The sequence below is a fragment of the Anthonomus grandis genome, chromosome 19 (genome assembly GCF_022605725.1).
Source record: "Anthonomus grandis grandis chromosome 19, icAntGran1.3, whole genome shotgun sequence".
Lineage (NCBI taxonomy): Eukaryota > Metazoa > Arthropoda > Insecta > Coleoptera > Curculionidae > Anthonomus > Anthonomus grandis.
Window position 1 is genome coordinate 1,652,816 of NC_065564.1, and position 23,653 is coordinate 1,676,468.

Here is a 23,653-nt window from a genome sequence, read left to right on the forward strand (position 1 = left end):
ATGATCCAATTTTCATGGAAATCGGTTGGAAATTAGGGAAATTATGAAGGATTTTCTGTTTGTCCCCGGATAATTTTCTTAATTTAACTCTAGCTTGGAAACTATTGAACTAATGGAAATTTTTATAGATACATTTTTTGTTTGGAATTTAATTCTCTTTTTTATGATCCAATTTTCATGGAAATCGGTTGGAAATTAGGGAAATTATGAAGGATTTTCTGTTTGTCCCCGGATAATTTTCTTAATTTAACTCTAGCTTGGAAACTATTGAACTAATGGAAATTTTTATAGATACATTTTTTGTTTGGAATTTAATTCTCTTTCTTATGATCCAATTTTCATGGAAATCGGTTGGAAATTAGGGAAATTATGAAGGATTTTCTGTTTGTCCCCGGATAATTTTCTTAATTTAACTCTAGCTTGGAAACTATTGAACTAATGGAAATTTTTATAGATACATTTTTTGTTTGGAATTTAATTCTCTTTCTTATGATCCAATTTTCATGGAAATCGGTTGGAAATTAGGGAAATTATGAAGGATTTTCTGTTTGTCCCCGGATAATTTTCTTAATTTAACTCTAGCTTGGAAACTATTGAACTAATGGAAATTTTTATAGATACATTTTTTGTTTGGAATTTAATTCTCTTTCTTATGATCCAATTTTCATGGAAATCGGTTGGAAATTAGGGAAATTATGAAGGATTTTCTGTTTGTCCCCGGATAATTTTCTTAATTTAACTCTAGCTTGGAAACTATTGAACTAATGGAAATTTTTGTAGATACATTTTTTGTTTGGAATTTAATTCTCTTTCTTATGATCCAATTTTCATGGAAATCGGTTGGAAATTAGGGAAATTATGAAGGATTTTCTGTTTGTCCCCGGATAATTTTCTTAATTTAACTCTAGCTTGGAAACTATTGAACTAATGGAAATTTTTATAGATACATTTTTTGTTTGGAATTTAATTCTCTTTCTTATGATCCAATTTTCATGGAAATCGGTTGGAAATTAGGGAAATTATGAAGGATTTTCTGTTTGTCCCCGGATAATTTTCTTAATTTAACTCTAGCTTGGAAACTATTGAACTAATGAAATTTTTATAGATACATTTTTTGTTTGGAATTTAATTCTCTTTCTTATGATCCAATTTTCATGGAAATCGGTTGGAAATTAGGGAAATTATGAAGGATTTTCTGTTTGTCCCCGGATAATTTTCTTAATTTAACTCTAGCTTGGAAACTATTGAACTAATGGAAATTTTTATAGATACATTTTTTGTTTGGAATTTAATTCTCTTTCTTATGATCCAATTTTCATGGAAATCGGTTGGAAATTAGGGAAATTATGAAGGATTTTCTGTTTGTCCCCGGATAATTTTCTTAATTTAACTCTAGCTTGGAAACTATTGAACTAATGGAAATTTTTATAGATACATTTTTTGTTTGGAATTTAATTCTCTTTTTTATGATCCAATTTTCATGGAAATCGGTTGGAAATTAGGGAAATTATGAAGGATTTTCTGTTTGTCCCCGGATAATTTTCTTAATTTAACTCTAGCTTGGAAACTATTGAACTAATGGAAATTTTTATAGATACATTTTTTGTTTGGAATTTAATTCTCTTTCTTATGATCCAATTTTCATGGAAATCGGTTGGAAATTAGGGAAATTATGAAGGATTTTCTGTTTGTCCCCGGATAATTTTCTTAATTTAACTCTAGCTTGGAAACTATTGAACTAATGGAAATTTTTATAGATACATTTTTTGTTTGGAATTTAATTCTCTTTCTTATGATCCAATTTTCATGGAAATCGGTTGGAAATTAGGGAAATTATGAAGGATTTTCTGTTTGTCCCCGGATAATTTTCTTAATTTAACTCTAGCTTGGAAACTATTGAACTAATGGAAATTTTTATAGATACATTTTTTGTTTGGAATTTAATTCTCTTTTTTATGATCCAATTTTCATGGAAATCGGTTGGAAATTAGGGAAATTATGAAGGATTTTCTGTTTGTCCCCGGATAATTTTCTTAATTTAACTCTAGCTTGGAAACTATTGAACTAATGGAAATTTTTATAGATACATTTTTTGTTTGGAATTTAATTCTCTTTCTTATGATCCAATTTTCATGGAAATCGGTTGGAAATTAGGGAAATTATGAAGGATTTTCTGTTTGTCCCCGGATAATTTTCTTAATTTAACTCTAGCTTGGAAACTATTGAACTAATGGAAATTTTTATAGATACATTTTTTGTTTGGAATTTAATTCTCTTTTTTATGATCCAATTTTCATGGAAATCGGTTGGAAATTAGGGAAATTATGAAGGATTTTCTGTTTGTCCCCGGATAATTTTCTTAATTTAACTCTAGCTTGGAAACTATTGAAATAATGGAAATTTTTGTAGATACATTTTTTGTTTGGAATTTAATTCTCTTTCTTATGATCCAATTTTCATGGAAATCGGTTGGAAATTAGGGAAATTATGAAGGATTTTCTGTTTGTCCCCGGATAATTTTCTTAATTTAACTCTAGCTTGGAAACTATTGAACTAATGGAAATTTTTATAGATACATTTTTTGTTTGGAATTTAATTCTCTTTCTTATGATCCAATTTTCATGGAAATCGGTTGGAAATTAGGGAAATTATGAAGGATTTTCTGTTTGTCCCCGGATAATTTTCTTAATTTAACTCTAGCTTGGAAACTATTGAACTAATGGAAATTTTTATAGATACATTTTTTGTTTGGACTCTCACGAGATGTGTTTATGATCCAATTTTCATGGAAATCGGTTGGAAATTAGGGAAATTATGAAGGATTTTCTGTTTGTCCCCGGATAATTTTCTTAATTTAACTCTAGCTTGGAAACTATTGAACTAATGGAAATTTTTATAGATACATTTTTTGTTTGGAATTTAATTCTCTTTCTTATGATCCAATTTTCATGGAAATCGGTTGGAAATTAGGGAAATTATGAAGGATTTTCTGTTTGTCCCCGGATAATTTTCTTAATTTAACTCTAGCTTGGAAACTATTGAACTAATGGAAATTTTTATAGATACATTTTTTGTTTGGAATTTAATTCTCTTTCTTATGATCCAATTTTCATGGAAATCGGTTGGAAATTAGGGAAATTATGAAGGATTTTCTGTTTGTCCCCGGATAATTTTCTTAATTTAACTCTAGCTTGGAAACTATTGAACTAATGGAAATTTTTATAGATACATTTTTTGTTTGGAATTTAATTCTCTTTTTTATGATCCAATTTTCATGGAAATCGGTTGGAAATTAGGGAAATTATGAAGGATTTTCTGTTTGTCCCCGGATAATTTTCTTAATTTAACTCTAGCTTGGAAACTATTGAACTAATGGAAATTTTTATAGATACATTTTTTGTTTGGAATTTAATTCTCTTTCTTATGATCCAATTTTCATGGAAATCGGTTGGAAATTAGGGAAATTATGAAGGATTTTCTGTTTGTCCCCGGATAATTTTCTTAATTTAACTCTAGCTTGGAAACTATTGAACTAATGGAAATTTTTATAGATACATTTTTTGTTTGGAATTTAATTCTCTTTTTTATGATCCAATTTTCATGGAAATCGGTTGGAAATTAGGGAAATTATGAAGGATTTTCTGTTTGTCCCCGGATAATTTTCTTAATTTAACTCTAGCTTGGAAACTATTGAACTAATGGAAATTTTTATAGATACATTTTTTGTTTGGAATTTAATTCTCTTTCTTATGATCCAATTTTCATGGAAATCGGTTGGAAATTAGGGAAATTATGAAGGATTTTCTGTTTGTCCCCGGATAATTTTCTTAATTTAACTCTAGCTTGGAAACTATTGAACTAATGGAAATTTTTATAGATACATTTTTTGTTTGGAATTTAATTCTCTTTTTTATGATCCAATTTTCATGGAAATCGGTTGGAAATTAGGGAAATTATGAAGGATTTTCTGTTTGTCCCCGGATAATTTTCTTAATTTAACTCTAGCTTGGAAACTATTGAACTAATGGAAATTTTTATAGATACATTTTTTGTTTGGAATTTAATTCTCTTTCTTATGATCCAATTTTCATGGAAATCGGTTGGAAATTAGGGAAATTATGAAGGATTTTCTGTTTGTCCCCGGATAATTTTCTTAATTTAACTCTAGCTTGGAAACTATTGAAATAATGGAAATTTTTATAGATACATTTTTTGTTTGGAATTTAATTCTCTTTCTTATGATCCAATTTTCATGGAAATCGGTTGGAAATTAGGGAAATTATGAAGGATTTTCTGTTTGTCCCCGGATAATTTTCTTAATTTAACTCTAGCTTGGAAACTATTGAACTAATGGAAATTTTTATAGATACATTTTTTGTTTGGAATTTAATTCTCTTTCTTATGATCCAATTTTCATGGAAATCGGTTGGAAATTAGGGAAATTATGAAGGATTTTCTGTTTGTCCCCGGATAATTTTCTTAATTTAACTCTAGCTTGGAAACTATTGAACTAATGGAAATTTTTATAGATACATTTTTTGTTTGGAATTTAATTCTCTTTCTTATGATCCAATTTTCATGGAAATCGGTTGGAAATTAGGGAAATTATGAAGGATTTTCTGTTTGTCCCCGGATAATTTTCTTAATTTAACTCTAGCTTGGAAACTATTGAACTAATGGAAATTTTTATAGATACATTTTTTGTTTGGAATTTAATTCTCTTTCTTATGATCCAATTTTCATGGAAATCGGTTGGAAATTAGGGAAATTATGAAGGATTTTCTGTTTGTCCCCGGATAATTTTCTTAATTTAACTCTAGCTTGGAAACTATTGAACTAATGGAAATTTTTATAGATACATTTTTTGTTTGGAATTTAATTCTCTTTCTTATGATCCAATTTTCATGGAAATCGGTTGGAAATTAGGGAAATTATGAAGGATTTTCTGTTTGTCCCCGGATAATTTTCTTAATTTAACTCTAGCTTGGAAACTATTGAAATAATGGAAATTTTTGTAGATACATTTTTTGTTTGGAATTTAATTCTCTTTCTTATGATCCAATTTTCATGGAAATCGGTTGGAAATTAGGGAAATTATGAAGGATTTTCTGTTTGTCCCCGGATAATTTTCTTAATTTAACTCTAGCTTGGAAACTATTGAACTAATGGAAATTTTTATAGATACATTTTTTGTTTGGAATTTAATTCTCTTTTTTATGATCCAATTTTCATGGAAATCGGTTGGAAATTAGGGAAATTATGAAGGATTTTCTGTTTGTTCCCGGATAATTTTCTTAATTTAACTCTAGCTTGGAAACTATTGAACTAATGGAAATTTTTATAGATACATTTTTTGTTTGGAATTTAATTCTCTTTCTTATGATCCAATTTTCATGGAAATCGGTTGGAAATTAGGGAAATTATGAAGGATTTTCTGTTTGTCCCCGGATAATTTTCTTAATTTAACTCTAGCTTGGAAACTATTGAACTAATGGAAATTTTTATAGATACATTTTTTGTTTGGAATTTAATTCTCTTTTTTATGATCCAATTTTCATGGAAATCGGTTGGAAATTAGGGAAATTATGAAGGATTTTCTGTTTGTCCCCGGATAATTTTCTTAATTTAACTCTAGCTTGGAAACTATTGAACTAATGGAAATTTTTATAGATACATTTTTTGTTTGGAATTTAATTCTCTTTCTTATGATCCAATTTTCATGGAAATCGGTTGGAAATTAGGGAAATTATGAAGGATTTTCTGTTTGTCCCCGGATAATTTTCTTAATTTAACTCTAGCTTGGAAACTATTGAAATAATGGAAATTTTTGTAGATACATTTTTTGTTTGGAATTTAATTCTCTTTCTTATGATCCAATTTTCATGGAAATCGGTTGGAAATTAGGGAAATTATGAAGGATTTTCTGTTTGTCCCCGGATAATTTTCTTAATTTAACTCTAGCTTGGAAACTATTGAAATAATGGAAATTTTTGTAGATACATTTTTTGTTTGGAATTTAATTCTCTTTCTTATGATCCAATTTTCATGGAAATCGGTTGGAAATTAGGGAAATTATGAAGGATTTTCTGTTTGTCCCCGGATAATTTTCTTAATTTAACTCTAGCTTGGAAACTATTGAACTAATGGAAATTTTTATAGATACATTTTTTGTTTGGAATTTAATTCTCTTTTTTATGATCCAATTTTCATGGAAATCGGTTGGAAATTAGGGAAATTATGAAGGATTTTCTGTTTGTCCCCGGATAATTTTCTTAATTTAACTCTAGCTTGGAAACTCTCACGAGATGTGTAATTTTTATAGATACATTTTTTGTTTGGAATTTAATTCTCTTTCTTATGATCCAATTTTCATGGAAATCGGTTGGAAATTAGGGAAATTATGAAGGATTTTCTGTTTGTCCCCGGATAATTTTCTTAATTTAACTCTAGCTTGGAAACTATTGAAATAATGGAAATTTTTGTAGATACATTTTTTGTTTGGAATTTAATTCTCTTTCTTATGATCCAATTTTCATGGAAATCGGTTGGAAATTAGGGAAATTATGAAGGATTTTCTGTTTGTCCCCGGATAATTTTCTTAATTTAACTCTAGCTTGGAAACTATTGAAATAATGGAAATTTTTGTAGATACATTTTTTGTTTGGAATTTAATTCTCTTTCTTATGATCCAATTTTCATGGAAATCGGTTGGAAATTAGGGAAATTATGAAGGATTTTCTGTTTGTCCCCGGATAATTTTCTTAATTTAACTCTAGCTTGGAAACTATTGAAATAATGGAAATTTTTGTAGATACATTTTTTGTTTGGAATTTAATTCTCTTTCTTATGATCCAATTTTCATGGAAATCGGTTGGAAATTAGGGAAATTATGAAGGATTTTCTGTTTGTCCCCGGATAATTTTCTTAATTTAACTCTAGCTTGGAAACTATTGAACTAATGGAAATTTTTGTAGATACATTTTTTGTTTGGAATTTAATTCTCTTTCTTATGATCCAATTTTCATGGAAATCGGTTGGAAATTAGGGAAATTATGAAGGATTTTCTGTTTGTCCCCGGATAATTTTCTTAATTTAACTCTAGCTTGGAAACTATTGAAATAATGGAAATTTTTGTAGATACATTTTTTGTTTGGAATTTAATTCTCTTTCTTATGATCCAATTTTCATGGAAATCGGTTGGAAATTAGGGAAATTATGAAGGATTTTCTGTTTGTCCCCGGATAATTTTCTTAATTTAACTCTAGCTTGGAAACTATTGAACTAATGGAAATTTTTATAGATACATTTTTTGTTTGGAATTTAATTCTCTTTCTTATGATCCAATTTTCATGGAAATCGGTTGGAAATTAGGGAAATTATGAAGGATTTTCTGTTTGTCCCCGGATAATTTTCTTAATTTAACTCTAGCTTGGAAACTATTGAACTAATGGAAATTTTTATAGATACATTTTTTGTTTGGAATTTAATTCTCTTTCTTATGATCCAATTTTCATGGAAATCGGTTGGAAATTAGGGAAATTATGAAGGATTTTCTGTTTGTCCCCGGATAATTTTCTTAATTTAACTCTAGCTTGGAAACTATTGAAATAATGGAAATTTTTGTAGATACATTTTTTGTTTGGAATTTAATTCTCTTTCTTATGATCCAATTTTCATGGAAATCGGTTGGAAATTAGGGAAATTATGAAGGATTTTCTGTTTGTCCCCGGATAATTTTCTTAATTTAACTTTAGCTTGGAAACTATTGAAATAATGGAAATTTTTGTAGATACATTTTTTGTTTGGAATTTAATTCTCTTTCTTATGATCCAATTTTCATGGAAATCGGTTGGAAATTAGGGAAATTATGAAGGATTTTCTGTTTGTCCCCGGATAATTTTCTTAATTTAACTCTAGCTTGGAAACTATTGAACTAATGGAAATTTTTGTAGATACATTTTTTGTTTGGAATTTAATTCTCTTTCTTATGATCCAATTTTCATGGAAATCGGTTGGAAATTAGGGAAATTATGAAGGATTTTCTGTTTGTCCCCGGATAATTTTCTTAATTTAACTCTAGCTTGGAAACTATTGAAATAATGGAAATTTTTGTAGATACATTTTTTGTTTGGAATTTAATTCTCTTTCTTATGATCCAATTTTCATGGAAATCGGTTGGAAATTAGGGAAATTATGAAGGATTTTCTGTTTGTCCCCGGATAATTTTCTTAATTTAACTCTAGCTTGGAAACTATTGAACTAATGGAAATTTTTATAGATACATTTTTTGTTTGGAATTTAATTCTCTTTCTTATGATCCAATTTTCATGGAAATCGGTTGGAAATTAGGGAAATTATGAAGGATTTTCTGTTTGTCCCCGGATAATTTTCTTAATTTAACTCTAGCTTGGAAACTATTGAACTAATGGAAATTTTTGTAGATACATTTTTTGTTTGGAATTTAATTCTCTTTCTTATGATCCAATTTTCATGGAAATCGGTTGGAAATTAGGGAAATTATGAAGGATTTTCTGTTTGTCCCCGGATAATTTTCTTAATTTAACTCTAGCTTGGAAACTATTGAACTAATGGAAATTTTTGTAGATACATTTTTTGTTTGGAATTTAATTCTCTTTCTTATGATCCAATTTTCATGGAAATCGGTTGGAAATTAGGGAAATTATGAAGGATTTTCTGTTTGTCCCCGGATAATTTTCTTAATTTAACTCTAGCTTGGAAACTATTGAAATAATGGAAATTTTTGTAGATACATTTTTTGTTTGGAATTTAATTCTCTTTCTTATGATCCAATTTTCATGGAAATCGGTTGGAAATTAGGGAAATTATGAAGGATTTTCTGTTTGTCCCCGGATAATTTTCTTAATTTAACTCTAGCTTGGAAACTATTGAAATAATGGAAATTTTTGTAGATACATTTTTTGTTTGGAATTTAATTCTCTTTCTTATGATCCAATTTTCATGGAAATCGGTTGGAAATTAGGGAAATTATGAAGGATTTTCTGTTTGTCCCCGGATAATTTTCTTAATTTAACTCTAGCTTGGAAACTATTGAACTAATGGAAATTTTTGTAGATACATTTTTTGTTTGGAATTTAATTCTCTTTCTTATGATCCAATTTTCATGGAAATCGGTTGGAAATTAGGGAAATTATGAAGGATTTTCTGTTTGTCCCCGGATAATTTTCTTAATTTAACTCTAGCTTGGAAACTATTGAAATAATGGAAATTTTTGTAGATACATTTTTTGTTTGGAATTTAATTCTCTTTCTTATGATCCAATTTTCATGGAAATCGGTTGGAAATTAGGGAAATTATGAAGGATTTTCTGTTTGTCCCCGGATAATTTTCTTAATTTAACTCTAGCTTGGAAACTATTGAACTAATGGAAATTTTTATAGATACATTTTTTGTTTGGAATTTAATTCTCTTTCTTATGATCCAATTTTCATGGAAATCGGTTGGAAATTAGGGAAATTATGAAGGATTTTCTGTTTGTCCCCGGATAATTTTCTTAATTTAACTCTAGCTTGGAAACTATTGAAATAATGGAAATTTTTATAGATACATTTTTTGTTTGGAATTTAATTCTCTTTCTTATGATCCAATTTTCATGGAAATCGGTTGGAAATTAGGGAAATTATGAAGGATTTTCTGTTTGTCCCCGGATAATTTTCTTAATTTAACTCTAGCTTGGAAACTATTGAACTAATGGAAATTTTTATAGATACATTTTTTGTTTGGAATTTAATTCTCTTTCTTATGATCCAATTTTCATGGAAATCGGTTGGAAATTAGGGAAATTATGAAGGATTTTCTGTTTGTCCCCGGATAATTTTCTTAATTTAACTCTAGCTTGGAAACTATTGAAATAATGGAAATTTTTGTAGATACATTTTTTGTTTGGAATTTAATTCTCTTTCTTATGATCCAATTTTCATGGAAATCGGTTGGAAATTAGGGAAATTATGAAGGATTTTCTGTTTGTCCCCGGATAATTTTCTTAATTTAACTTTAGCTTGGAAACTATTGAAATAATGGAAATTTTTGTAGATACATTTTTTGTTTGGAATTTAATTCTCTTTCTTATGATCCAATTTTCATGGAAATCGGTTGGAAATTAGGGAAATTATGAAGGATTTTCTGTTTGTCCCCGGATAATTTTCTTAATTTAACTCTAGCTTGGAAACTATTGAAATAATGGAAATTTTTATAGATACATTTTTTGTTTGGAATTTAATTCTCTTTCTTATGATCCAATTTTCATGGAAATCGGTTGGAAATTAGGGAAATTATGAAGGATTTTCTGTTTGTCCCCGGATAATTTTCTTAATTTAACTCTAGCTTGGAAACTATTGAACTAATGGAAATTTTTATAGATACATTTTTTGTTTGGAATTTAATTCTCTTTCTTATGATCCAATTTTCATGGAAATCGGTTGGAAATTAGGGAAATTATGAAGGATTTTCTGTTTGTCCCCGGATAATTTTCTTTATTTAACTCTAGCTTGGAAACTATTGAACTAATGGAAATTTTTGTAGATACATTTTTTGTTTGGAATTTAATTCTCTTTCTTATGATCCAATTTTCATGGAAATCGGTTGGAAATTAGGGAAATTATGAAGGATTTTCTGTTTGTCCCCGGATAATTTTCTTAATTTAACTCTAGCTTGGAAACTATTGAACTAATGGAAATTTTTGTAGATACATTTTTTGTTTGGAATTTAATTCTCTTTCTTATGATCCAATTTTCATGAAAATCGGTTGGAAATTAGGGAAATTATGAAGGATTTTCTGTTTGTCCCCGGATAATTTTCTTAATTTAACTCTAGCTTGGAAACTATTGAAATAATGGAAATTTTTGTAGATACATTTTTTGTTTGGAATTGAATTCTCTTTCTTATGATCCAATTTTCATGGAAATCGGTTGGAAATTAGGGAAATTATGAAGGATTTTCTGTTTGTCCCCGGATAATTTTCTTAATTTAACTCTAGCTTGGAAACTATTGAAATAATGGAAATTTTTGTAGATACATTTTTTGTTTGGAATTTAATTCTCTTTCTTATGATCCAATTTTCATGGAAATCGGTTGGAAATTAGGGAAATTATGAAGGATTTTCTGTTTGTCCCCGGATAATTTTCTTAATTTAACTCTAGCTTGGAAACTATTGAAATAATGGAAATTTTTGTAGATACATTTTTTGTTTGGAATTTAATTCTCTTTCTTATGATCCAATTTTCATGGAAATCGGTTGGAAATTAGGGAAATTATGAAGGATTTTCTGTTTGTCCCCGGATAATTTTCTTAATTTAACTCTAGCTTGGAAACTATTGAAATAATGGAAATTTTTGTAGATACATTTTTTGTTTGGAATTTAATTCTCTTTCTTATGATCCAATTTTCATGGAAATCGGTTGGAAATTAGGGAAATTATGAAGGATTTTCTGTTTGTCCCCGGATAATTTTCTTAATTTAACTCTAGCTTGGAAACTATTGAACTAATGGAAATTTTTGTAGATACATTTTTTGTTTGGAATTTAATTCTCTTTCTTATGATCCAATTTTCATGGAAATCGGTTGGAAATTAGGGAAATTATGAAGGATTTTCTGTTTGTCCCCGGATAATTTTCTTAATTTAACTCTAGCTTGGAAACTATTGAAATAATGGAAATTTTTGTAGATACATTTTTTGTTTGGAATTTAATTCTCTTTCTTATGATCCAATTTTCATGGAAATCGGTTGGAAATTAGGGAAATTATGAAGGATTTTCTGTTTGTCCCCGGATAATTTTCTTAATTTAACTCTAGCTTGGAAACTATTGAAATAATGGAAATTTTTGTAGATACATTTTTTGTTTGGAATTTAATTCTCTTTCTTATGATCCAATTTTCATGGAAATTGGTTGGAAATTAGGGAAATTATGAAGGATTTTCTGTTTGTCCCCGGATAATTTTCTTAATTTAACTCTAGCTTGGAAACTATTGAAATAATGGAAATTTTTGTAGATACATTTTTTGTTTGGAATTTAATTCTCTTTCTTATGATCCAATTTTCATGGAAATTGGTTGGAAATTAGGGAAATTATGAAGGATTTTCTGTTTGTCCCCGGATAATTTTCTTAATTTAACTCTAGCTTGGAAACTATTGAAATAATGGAAATTTTTGTAGATACATTTTTTGTTTGGAATTTAATTCTCTTTCTTATGATCCAATTTTCATGGAAATCGGTTGGAAATTAGGGAAATTATGAAGGATTTTCTGTTTGTCCCCGGATAATTTTTCTTAATTTAACTCTAGCTTGGAAACTATTGAACTAATGGAAATTTTTGTAGATACATTTTTTGTTTGGAATTTAATTCTCTTTCTTATGATCCAATTTTCATGGAAATCGGTTGGAAATTAGGGAAATTATGAAGGATTTTCTGTTTGTCCCCGGATAATTTTCTTAATTTAACTCTAGCTTGGAAACTATTGAAATAATGGAAATTTTTGTAGATACATTTTTTGTTTGGAATTTAATTCTCTTTCTTATGATCCAATTTTCATGGAAATCGGTTGGAAATTAGGGAAATTATGAAGGATTTTCTGATTGTCCCCGGATAATTTTCTTAATTTAACTCTAGCTTGGAAACTATTGAACTAATGGAAATTTTTATAGATACATTTTTTGTTTGGAATTAAATTCTCTTTCTTATGATCCAATTTTCATGGAAATCGGTTGGAAATTAGGGAAATTATGAAGGATTTTCTGTTTGTCCCCGGATAATTTTCTTAATTTAACTCTAGCTTGGAAACTATTGAACTAATGGAAATTTTTATAGATACATTTTTTGTTTGGAATTTAATTCTCTTTCTTATGATCCAATTTTCATGGAAATCGGTTGGAAATTAGGGAAATTATGAAGGATTTTCTGTTTGTCCCCGGATAATTTTCTTAATTTAACTCTAGCTTGGAAACTATTGAACTAATGGAAATTTTTATAGATACATTTTTTGTTTGGAATTTAATTCTCTTTCTTATGATCCAATTTTCATGGAAATCGGTTGGAAATTAGGGAAATTATGAAGGATTTTCTGTTTGTCCCCGGATAATTTTCTTAATTTAACTCTAGCTTGGAAACTATTGAACTAATGGAAATTTTTATAGATACATTTTTTGTTTGGAATTTAATTCTCTTTCTTATGATCCAATTTTCATGGAAATCGGTTGGAAATTAGGGAAATTATGAAGGATTTTCTGTTTGTCCCCGGATAATTTTCTTAATTTAACTCTAGCTTGGAAACTATTGAAATAATGGAAATTTTTGTAGATACATTTTTTGTTTGGAATTTAATTCTCTTTCTTATGATCCAATTTTCATGGAAATCGGTTGGAAATTAGGGAAATTATGAAGGATTTTCTGTTTGTCCCCGGATAATTTTCTTAATTTAACTCTAGCTTGGAAACTATTGAACTAATGGAAATTTTTATAGATACATTTTTTGTTTGGAATTTAATTCTCTTTCTTATGATCCAATTTTCATGGAAATCGGTTGGAAATTAGGGAAATTATGAAGGATTTTCTGTTTGTCCCCGGATAATTTTCTTAATTTAACTCTAGCTTGGAAACTATTGAACTAATGGAAATTTTTATAGATACATTTTTTGTTTGGAATTAAATTCTCTTTCTTATGATCCAATTTTCATGGAAATCGGTTGGAAATTAGGGAAATTATGAAGGATTTTCTGTTTGTCCCCGGATAATTTTCTTAATTTAACTCTAGCTTGGAAACTATTGAACTAATGGAAATTTTTATAGATACATTTTTTGTTTGGAATTAAATTCTCTTTCTTATGATCCAATTTTCATGGAAATCGGTTGGAAATTAGGGAAATTATGAAGGATTTTCTGTTTGTCCCCGGATAATTTTCTTAATTTAACTCTAGCTTGGAAACTATTGAACTAATGGAAATTTTTATAGATACATTTTTTGTTTGGAATTAAATTCTCTTTCTTATGATCCAATTTTCATGGAAATCGGTTGGAAATTAGGGAAATTATGAAGGATTTTCTGTTTGTCCCCGGATAATTTTCTTAATTTAACTCTAGCTTGGAAACTATTGAAATAATGGAAATTTTTGTAGATACATTTTTTGTTTGGAATTTAATTCTCTTTCTTATGATCCAATTTTCATGGAAATTGGTTGGAAATTAGGGAAATTATGAAGGATTTTCTGTTTGTCCCCGGATAATTTTCTTAATTTAACTCTAGCTTGGAAACTATTGAACTAATGGAAATTTTTATAGATACATTTTTTGTTTGGAATTAAATTCTCTTTCTTATGATCCAATTTTCATGGAAATCGGTTGGAAATTAGGGAAATTATGAAGGATTTTCTGTTTGTCCCCGGATAATTTTCTTAATTTAACTCTAGCTTGGAAACTATTGAAATAATGGAAATTTTTGTAGATACATTTTTTGTTTGGAATTTAATTCTCTTTCTTATGATCTAATTTTCATGGAAATCGGTTGGAAATTAGGGAAATTATGAAGGATTTTCTGTTTGTCCCCGGATAATTTTCTTAATTTAACTCTAGCTTGGAAACTATTGAACTAATGGAAATTTTTATAGATACATTTTTTGTTTGGAATTTAATTCTCTTTCTTATGATCCAATTTTCATGGAAATCGGTTGGAAATTAGGGAAATTATGAAGGATTTTCTGTTTGTCCCCGGATAATTTTCTTAATTTAACTCTAGCTTGGAAACTATTGAACTAATGGAAATTTTTATAGATACATTTTTTGTTTGGAATTTAATTCTCTTTCTTATGATCCAATTTTCATGGAAATCGGTTGGAAATTAGGGAAATTATGAAGGATTTTCTGTTTGTCCCCGGATAATTTTCTTAATTTAACTCTAGCTTGGAAACTATTGAACTAATGGAAATTTTTATAGATACATTTTTTGTTTGGAATTTAATTCTCTTTCTTATGATCCAATTTTCATGGAAATCGGTTGGAAATTAGGGAAATTATGAAGGATTTTCTGTTTGTCCCCGGATAATTTTCTTAATTTAACTCTAGCTTGGAAACTATTGAACTAATGGAAATTTTTATAGATACATTTTTTGTTTGGAATTTAATTCTCTTTCTTATGATCCAATTTTCATGGAAATCGGTTGGAAATTAGGGAAATTATGAAGGATTTTCTGTTTGTCCCCGGATAATTTTCTTAATTTAACTCTAGCTTGGAAACTATTGAACTAATGGAAATTTTTATAGATACATTTTTTGTTTGGAATTTAATTCTCTTTCTTATGATCCAATTTTCATGGAAATCGGTTGGAAATTAGGGAAATTATGAAGGATTTTCTGTTTGTCCCCGGATAATTTTCTTAATTTAACTCTAGCTTGGAAACTATTGAACTAATGGAAATTTTTATAGATACATTTTTTGTTTGGAATTTAATTCTCTTTCTTATGATCCAATTTTCATGGAAATCGGTTGGAAATTAGGGAAATTATGAAGGATTTTCTGTTTGTCCCCGGATAATTTTCTTAATTTAACTCTAGCTTGGAAACTATTGAACTAATGGAAATTTTTATAGATACATTTTTTGTTTGGAATTAAATTCTCTTTCTTATGATCCAATTTTCATGGAAATCGGTTGGAAATTAGGGAAATTATGAAGGATTTTCTGTTTGTCCCCGGATAATTTTCTTAATTTAACTCTAGCTTGGAAACTATTGAACTAATGGAAATTTTTATAGATACATTTTTTGTTTGGAATTAAATTCTCTTTCTTATGATCCAATTTTCATGGAAATCGGTTGGAAATTAGGGAAATTATGAAGGATTTTCTGTTTGTCCCCGGATAATTTTCTTAATTTAACTCTAGCTTGGAAACTATTGAAATAATGGAAATTTTTGTAGATACATTTTTTGTTTGGAATTTAATTCTCTTTCTTATGATCTAATTTTCATGGAAATCGGTTGGAAATTAGGGAAATTATGAAGGATTTTCTGTTTGTCCCCGGATAATTTTCTTAATTTAACTCTAGCTTGGAAACTATTGAACTAATGGAAATTTTTGTAGATACATTTTTTGTTTGGAATTAAATTCTCTTTCTTATGATCCAATTTTCATGGAAATTGGTTGGAAATTAGGGAAATTATGAAGGATTTTCTGTTTGTCCCCGGATAATTTTCTTAATTTAACTCTAGCTTGGAAACTATTGAACTAATGGAAATTTTTGTAGATACATTTTTTGTTTGGAATTTAATTCTCTTTCTTATGATCCAATTTTCATGGAAATCGGTTGGAAATTAGGGAAATTATGAAGGATTTTCTGTTTGTCCCCGGATAATTTTCTTAATTTAACTCTAGCTTGGAAACTATTGAACTAATGGAAATTTTTATAGATACATTTTTTGTTTGGAATTAAATTCTCTTTCTTATGATCCAATTTTCATGGAAATCGGTTGGAAATTAGGGAAATTATGAAGGATTTTCTGTTTGTCCCCGGATAATTTTCTTAATTTAACTCTAGCTTGGAAACTATTGAAATAATGGAAATTTTTGTAGATACATTTTTTGTTTGGAATTTAATTCTCTTTCTTATGATCTAATTTTCATGGAAATCGGTTGGAAATTAGGGAAATTATGAAGGATTTTCTGTTTGTCCCCGGATAATTTTCTTAATTTAACTCTAGCTTGGAAACTATTGAACTAATGGAAATTTTTATAGATACATTTTTTGTTTGGAATTTAATTCTCTTTCTTATGATCCAATTTTCATGGAAATCGGTTGGAAATTAGGGAAATTATGAAGGATTTTCTGTTTGTCCCCGGATAATTTTCTTAATTTAACTCTAGCTTGGAAACTATTGAACTAATGGAAATTTTTATAGATACATTTTTTGTTTGGAATTAAATTCTCTTTCTTATGATCCAATTTTCATGGAAATCGGTTGGAAATTAGGGAAATTATGAAGGATTTTCTGTTTGTCCCCGGATAATTTTCTTAATTTAACTCTAGCTTGGAAACTATTGAAATAATGGAAATTTTTGTAGATACATTTTTTGTTTGGAATTTAATTCTCTTTCTTATGATCCAATTTTCATGGAAATCGGTTGGAAATTAGGGAAATTATGAAGGATTTTCTGTTTGTCCCCGGATAATTTTCTTAATTTAACTCTAGCTTGGAAACTATTGAACTAATGGAAATTTTTATAGATACATTTTTTGTTTGGAATTTAATTCTCTTTCTTATGATCCAATTTTCATGGAAATCGGTTGGAAATTAGGGAAATTATGAAGGATTTTCTGTTTGTCCCCGGATAATTTTCTTAATTTAACTCTAGCTTGGAAACTATTGAACTAATGGAAATTTTTATAGATACATTTTTTGTTTGGAATTTAATTCTCTTTCTTATGATCCAATTTTCATGGAAATCGGTTGGAAATTAGGGAAATTATGAAGGATTTTCTGTTTGTCCCCGGATAATTTTCTTAATTTAACTCTAGCTTGGAAACTATTGAAATAATGGAAATTTTTGTAGATACATTTTTTGTTTGGAATTTAATTCTCTTTCTTATGATCCAATTTTCATGGAAATCGGTTGGAAATTAGGGAAATTATGAAGGATTTTCTGTTTGTCCCCGGATAATTTTCTTAATTTAACTCTAGCTTGGAAACTATTGAACTAATGGAAATTTTTATAGATACATTTTTTGTTTGGAATTTAATTCTCTTTCTTATGATCCAATTTTCATGGAAATCGGTTGGAAATTAGGGAAATTATGAAGGATTTTCTGTTTGTCCCCGGATAATTTTCTTAATTTAACTCTAGCTTGGAAACTATTGAACTAATGGAAATTTTTATAGATACATTTTTTGTTTGGAATTAAATTCTCTTTCTTATGATCCAATTTTCATGGAAATCGGTTGGAAATTAGGGAAATTATGAAGGATTTTCTGTTTGTCCCCGGATAATTTTCTTAATTTAACTCTAGCTTGGAAACTATTGAAATAATGGAAATTTTTGTAGATACATTTTTTGTTTGGAATTTAATTCTCTTTCTTATGATCTAATTTTCATGGAAATCGGTTGGAAATTAGGGAAATTATGAAGGATTTTCTGTTTGTCCCCGGATAATTTTCTTAATTTAACTCTAGCTTGGAAACTATTGAAATAATGGAAATTTTTGTAGATACATTTTTTGTTTGGAATTTAATTCTCTTTCTTATGATCCAATTTTCATGGAAATTGGTTGGAAATTAGGGAAATTATGAAGGATTTTCTGTTTGTCCCCGGATAATTTTCTTAATTTAACTCTAGCTTGGAAACTATTGAAATAATGGAAATTTTTATAGATACATTTTTTGTTTGGAATTTAATTCTCTTTCTTATGATCCAATTTTCATGGAAATCGGTTGGAAATTAGGGAAATTATGAAGGATTTTCTGTTTGTCCCCGGATAATTTTCTTAATTTAACTCTAGCTTGGAAACTATTGAACTAATGGAAATTTTTATAGATACATTTTTTGTTTGGAATTTAATTCTCTTTTTTATGATCCAATTTTCATGGAAATCGGTTGGAAATTAGGGAAATTATGAAGGATTTTCTGTTTGTCCCCGGATAATTTTCTTAATTTAACTCTAGCTTGGAAACTATTGAACTAATGGAAATTTTTATAGATACATTTTTTGTTTGGAATTTAATTCTCTTTTTTATGATCCAATTTTCATGGAAATCGGTTGGAAATTAGGGAAATTATGAAGGATTTTCTGTTTGTCCCCGGATAATTTTCTTAATTTAACTCTAGCTTGGAAACTATTGAACTAATGGAAATTTTTATAGATACATTTTTTGTTTGGAATTTAATTCTCTTTCTTATGATCCAATTTTCATGGAAATCGGTTGGAAATTAGGGAAATTATGAAGGATTTTCTGTTTGTCCCCGGATAATTTTCTTAATTTAACTCTAGCTTGGAAACTATTGAACTAATGGAAATTTTTATAGATACATTTTTTGTTTGGAATTAAATTCTCTTTCTTATGATCCAATTTTCATGGAAATCGGTTGGAAATTAGGGAAATTATGAAGGATTTTCTGTTTGTCCCCGGATAATTTTCTTAATTTAACTCTAGCTTGGAAACTATTGAACTAATGGAAATTTTTATAGATACATTTTTTGTTTGGAATTAAATTCTCTTTCTTATGATCCAATTTTCATGGAAATCGGTTGGAAATTAGGGAAATTATGAAGGATTTTCTGTTTGTCCCCGGATAATTTTCTTAATTTAACTCTAGCTTGGAAACTATTGAAATAATGGAAATTTTTGTAGATACATTTTTTGTTTGGAATTTAATTCTCTTTCTTATGATCTAATTTTCATGGAAATCGGTTGGAAATTAGGGAAATTATGAAGGATTTTCTGTTTGTCCCCGGATAATTTTCTTAATTTAACTCTAGCTTGGAAACTATTGAAATAATGGAAATTTTTGTAGATACATTTTTTGTTTGGAATTTAATTCTCTTTCTTATGATCCAATTTTCATGGAAATTGGTTGGAAATTAGGGAAATTATGAAGGATTTTCTGTTTGTCCCCGGATAATTTTCTTAATTTAACTCTAGCTTGGAAACTATTGAACTAATGGAAATTTTTGTAGATACATTTTTTGTTTGGAATTTAATTCTCTTTCTTATGATCCAATTTTCATGGAAATCGGTTGGAAATTAGGGAAATTATGAAGGATTTTCTGTTTGTCCCCGGATAATTTTCTTAATTTAACTCTAGCTTGGAAACTATTGAACTAATGGAAATTTTTATAGATACATTTTTTGTTTGGAATTTAATTCTCTTTCTTATGATCCAATTTTCATGGAAATCGGTTGGAAATTAGGGAAATTATGAAGGATTTTCTGTTTGTCCCCGGATAATTTTCTTAATTTAACTCTAGCTTGGAAACTATTGAAATAATGGAAATTTTTGTAGATACATTTTTTGTTTGGAATTTAATTCTCTTTCTTATGATCCAATTTTCATGGAAATTGGTTGGAAATTAGGGAAATTATGAAGGATTTTCTGTTTGTCCCCGGATAATTTTCTTAATTTAACTCTAGCTTGGAAACTATTGAAATAATGGAAATTTTTATAGATACATTTTTTGTTTGGAATTTAATTCTCTTTCTTATGATCCAATTTTCATGGAAATCGGTTGGAAATTAGGGAAATTATGAAGGATTTTCTGTTTGTCCCCGGATAATTTTCTTAATTTAACTCTAGCTTGGAAACTATTGAACTAATGGAAATTTTTATAGATACATTTTTTGTTTGGAATTTAATTCTCTTTTTTATGATCCAATTTTCATGGAAATCGGTTGGAAATTAGGGAAATTATGAAGGATTTTCTGTTTGTCCCCGGATAATTTTCTTAATTTAACTCTAGCTTGGAAACTATTGAACTAATGGAAATTTTTATAGATACATTTTTTGTTTGGAATTAAATTCTCTTTCTTATGATCCAATTTTCATGGAAATCGGTTGGAAATTAGGGAAATTATGACAGATTTCACATTGGCCTCCATTTTTCTTACAACCCCTCTTCAACACCTCATAAAACCCAACCCATTCAACGGATTTTCATGAAAATTGCTGACAATGGAGCTAAACCTTCACCCAACAAACCGAAACCATTCAATTCCCCCTCAGAACCCCAGGAAGACGTGAAAATCAGCTTCGATTGCTCCCAAGTGGGATTCCTGGACGACGACACCCTCGTCTTGTCATTGAAAGGGGGCGAATTGTACGTGTTGACCCTGTTGGCCGACAGCATGCGCTACGTGCGCAGTTTCCATTTCGAAAAGGCGGCCGCGAGCGTGCTCACCACATGCGTAAGTCGTTTGTTTTTTTTGGGGGGCGAAAAAAAGTTAAGGGGATACAAATCGGGCACTTTCGGTCGCCGCAGGTCTGCATCTGCGAGAACAATTTCCTGTTTCTCGGCTCCCGATTGGGCAACTCGCTCCTGTTGCGGTTCACGGAAAAAGCGAACGAGGTCATCACCATCGACGAATCCAGTCAGCCGAGGAAAAAGCGCAAATCGAGCAAAGAGGGGGGGGAAATCGTGTCCGATTCGTTGACCGATTTCATCGCCAGTGACGTCATGGGTTAGTTGAAATGAAACAAATGAATGCCATGTCTTAGGGTGGATTCACACTAAACCTGCGTTTTTCTCCTCTTAGACATCAGGGATCCGGAGGAATTAGAGGTTTACGGGAACCAACGGCAAACGGGGGTTCAGATCAGTTCGTTCGTGTTCGAGGTGTGCGACTCCCTGTTGAACATCGGCCCGTGCGGGCAAATTTCGGTGGGGGAACCCGCTTTTTTGAGCGAGGAGTTCGGGGGAAACCCCGACTTGAACCTGGAGTTGGTCACGACCGCCGGTTACGGGAAAAAACGGCGCGTTATGCGTCCTCCAGCGGTCGGTGAAGCCCCAAATCGTCACCACGTTCACCCTGCCGGGCTGTTTTAACATGTGGACCATCAGGAGTGGGGAGGACCGGCACGCCTTCCTGATTTTGGGACAGGAGGATGGCACTATGGTGATGTGAATTATATATATCTGTTTTTTTTTTATATAATTTAGTTTTATTTTGACACTGTTGAATTTTCGACATTTTTTATAGATACGTTTTTTCTTTGGAAATAAAATTCCTTTCCAATGATCCAATTTTCATGGAAATCAGTTGGAAATTAATGGAATTATGGCGAAATTCCACTCTGTCCGAAAATCTTTCATTCATTATTTTTTTCCTTGGAAACTATTGGAATAATGGATTTTTTTATAGATACATTTTTTGTTTGGAATTAAATTTCCTTCCTTAAGATCCAGGTTTCATGGAAATCGGTTGGAAATTAATGGAATTATGGCGAAATTCCACTCTGTCCGGAAATCTTTCATTCATTATTTTTTTCCTTGGAAACTATTGGAATAATGGATTTTTTTATAGATACATTTTTTGTTTGGAATTAAATTTCCTTCCTTAAGATCCAGGTTTCATGGAAATCGATTGGAAATAAATGGAATAATGGCAAAATTCCACTCTGTCCGGAAATCTTTCGTTCATTATTTTTTTCCTTGGAAACTATTGGAATAATGGAATTTTTTATAGACACATTTTTTGTTTGAAATTAAATTTCCTTTCCAATGATTCAATTTTCATGGAAATCAGTTGGAAATTAATGGAATTATGGCAAAATTCCACTCTATCCCGGAAATCTTTCCTTCATTATTTTTTTTCCTTGGAAACTATTGGAATGATAGAATTTTTTATAGACACATTTTTTGTTTGGAATTAAATTTCCTTCCTTAAGATCCAGGTTTCATGGAAATCGGTTAGAAATTAATGGAATAATGACAAAATTCCACTCTGTCCCGGAAATTTTTACTTCATTATTTTTTTACTTGGAAACTATTGGAATTATGGAATTTTTCATAGACACATTTTTTGTTTGGAATTAAATTTCATTCCTTAAGATCCAGGTTTCATGGAAATCGGTTGGAAATTAATGGAGCTATGGCAAAATTCCACTCTGTCCGGAAATCTTTCCTTTATTATTTTTTTCCTTGGAAACTATTGCAATTATGGAATTTTTCATCAAAAATTTTTTTATTTGGAATTAAATTTCCTTTCCAATGATCCAATTTTCATGGAAATCTGTTGGAAAATAATGGAATTATGGCAAAATTCCACTTTGTCCGGAAATATTTTCTTCATTATTTTTTTACTTGGAAACTATTGGAATTATGCAATTTTTCATAGATACATTTTTTGTTTGGAATTAAATTTCCTTCCTTATGATCCAGGTTTCATGGAAATCGGTTGGAAATTAATGGAGTTATAGCGAAATTCCACTCTGTCCCGGAAATCTTTCCTTTATTATTTTTTTCCTTGGAAACTATTGCAATTATGGAATTTTTCATCAATACATTTTTTATTTGGAATTAAATTTCCTTTCCAATGATCCAATTTTCATGGAAATCGGTTGGAAAATAATGGAATTATGGCAAAATTCCACTCTGTCCGGAAATATTTTCTTCATTATTTTTTTACTTGGAAACTATTGGAATAATGGAATTTTTCATAGACACATTTTTTGTTTGGAATTAAATTTCCTTCCTTAAGATCCAGTTTTCATGGAAATCGGTTGGAAATTAATGGAATTATAGTGAAATTCCACTCTGTCCCGGAAATCTTTCCTTTATTATTTTTTTCCTTGGAAACTATTGCAATTATGGAATTTTTCATCAAAAATTTTTTTATTTGGAATTAAATTTCCTTTCCAATGATCCAATTTTCATGGAAATCTGTTGGAAATTAATGGAATAATGGCAAAATTCCACTCTGTCCGAAAATCTTTCATTTATTATTTTTTTCCTTGGAAACTATTGCAATTATGGAATTTTTCATCAATACATTTTTTATTTGGAATTAAATTTCCTTTCCAATGATCCAATTTTCATGGAAATCGGTTGGAAAATAATGGAATTATGGCAAAATTCCACTCTGTCCGGAAATATTTTCTTCATTATTTTTTTACTTGGAAACTATTGGAATAATGGAATTTTTCAT

General features: G+C 29.2%; 1 protein-coding gene across 1 annotated transcript in view; it reads left to right on the forward strand.

The window, feature by feature from the left end:
- LOC126747283 (cleavage and polyadenylation specificity factor subunit 1) overlaps positions 1 to 23,653 on the forward strand; it is a 155,517-nt gene that overhangs the window by 16,061 nt on the left and 115,803 nt on the right. Inside the window, 4 exon segments of the mRNA XM_050455813.1 lie at positions 20,733 to 20,914; positions 20,989 to 21,187; positions 21,263 to 21,468; positions 21,470 to 21,622. Of these exon segments, the coding sequence (XP_050311770.1) occupies positions 20,733 to 20,914; positions 20,989 to 21,187; positions 21,263 to 21,468; positions 21,470 to 21,622 (740 nt within the window).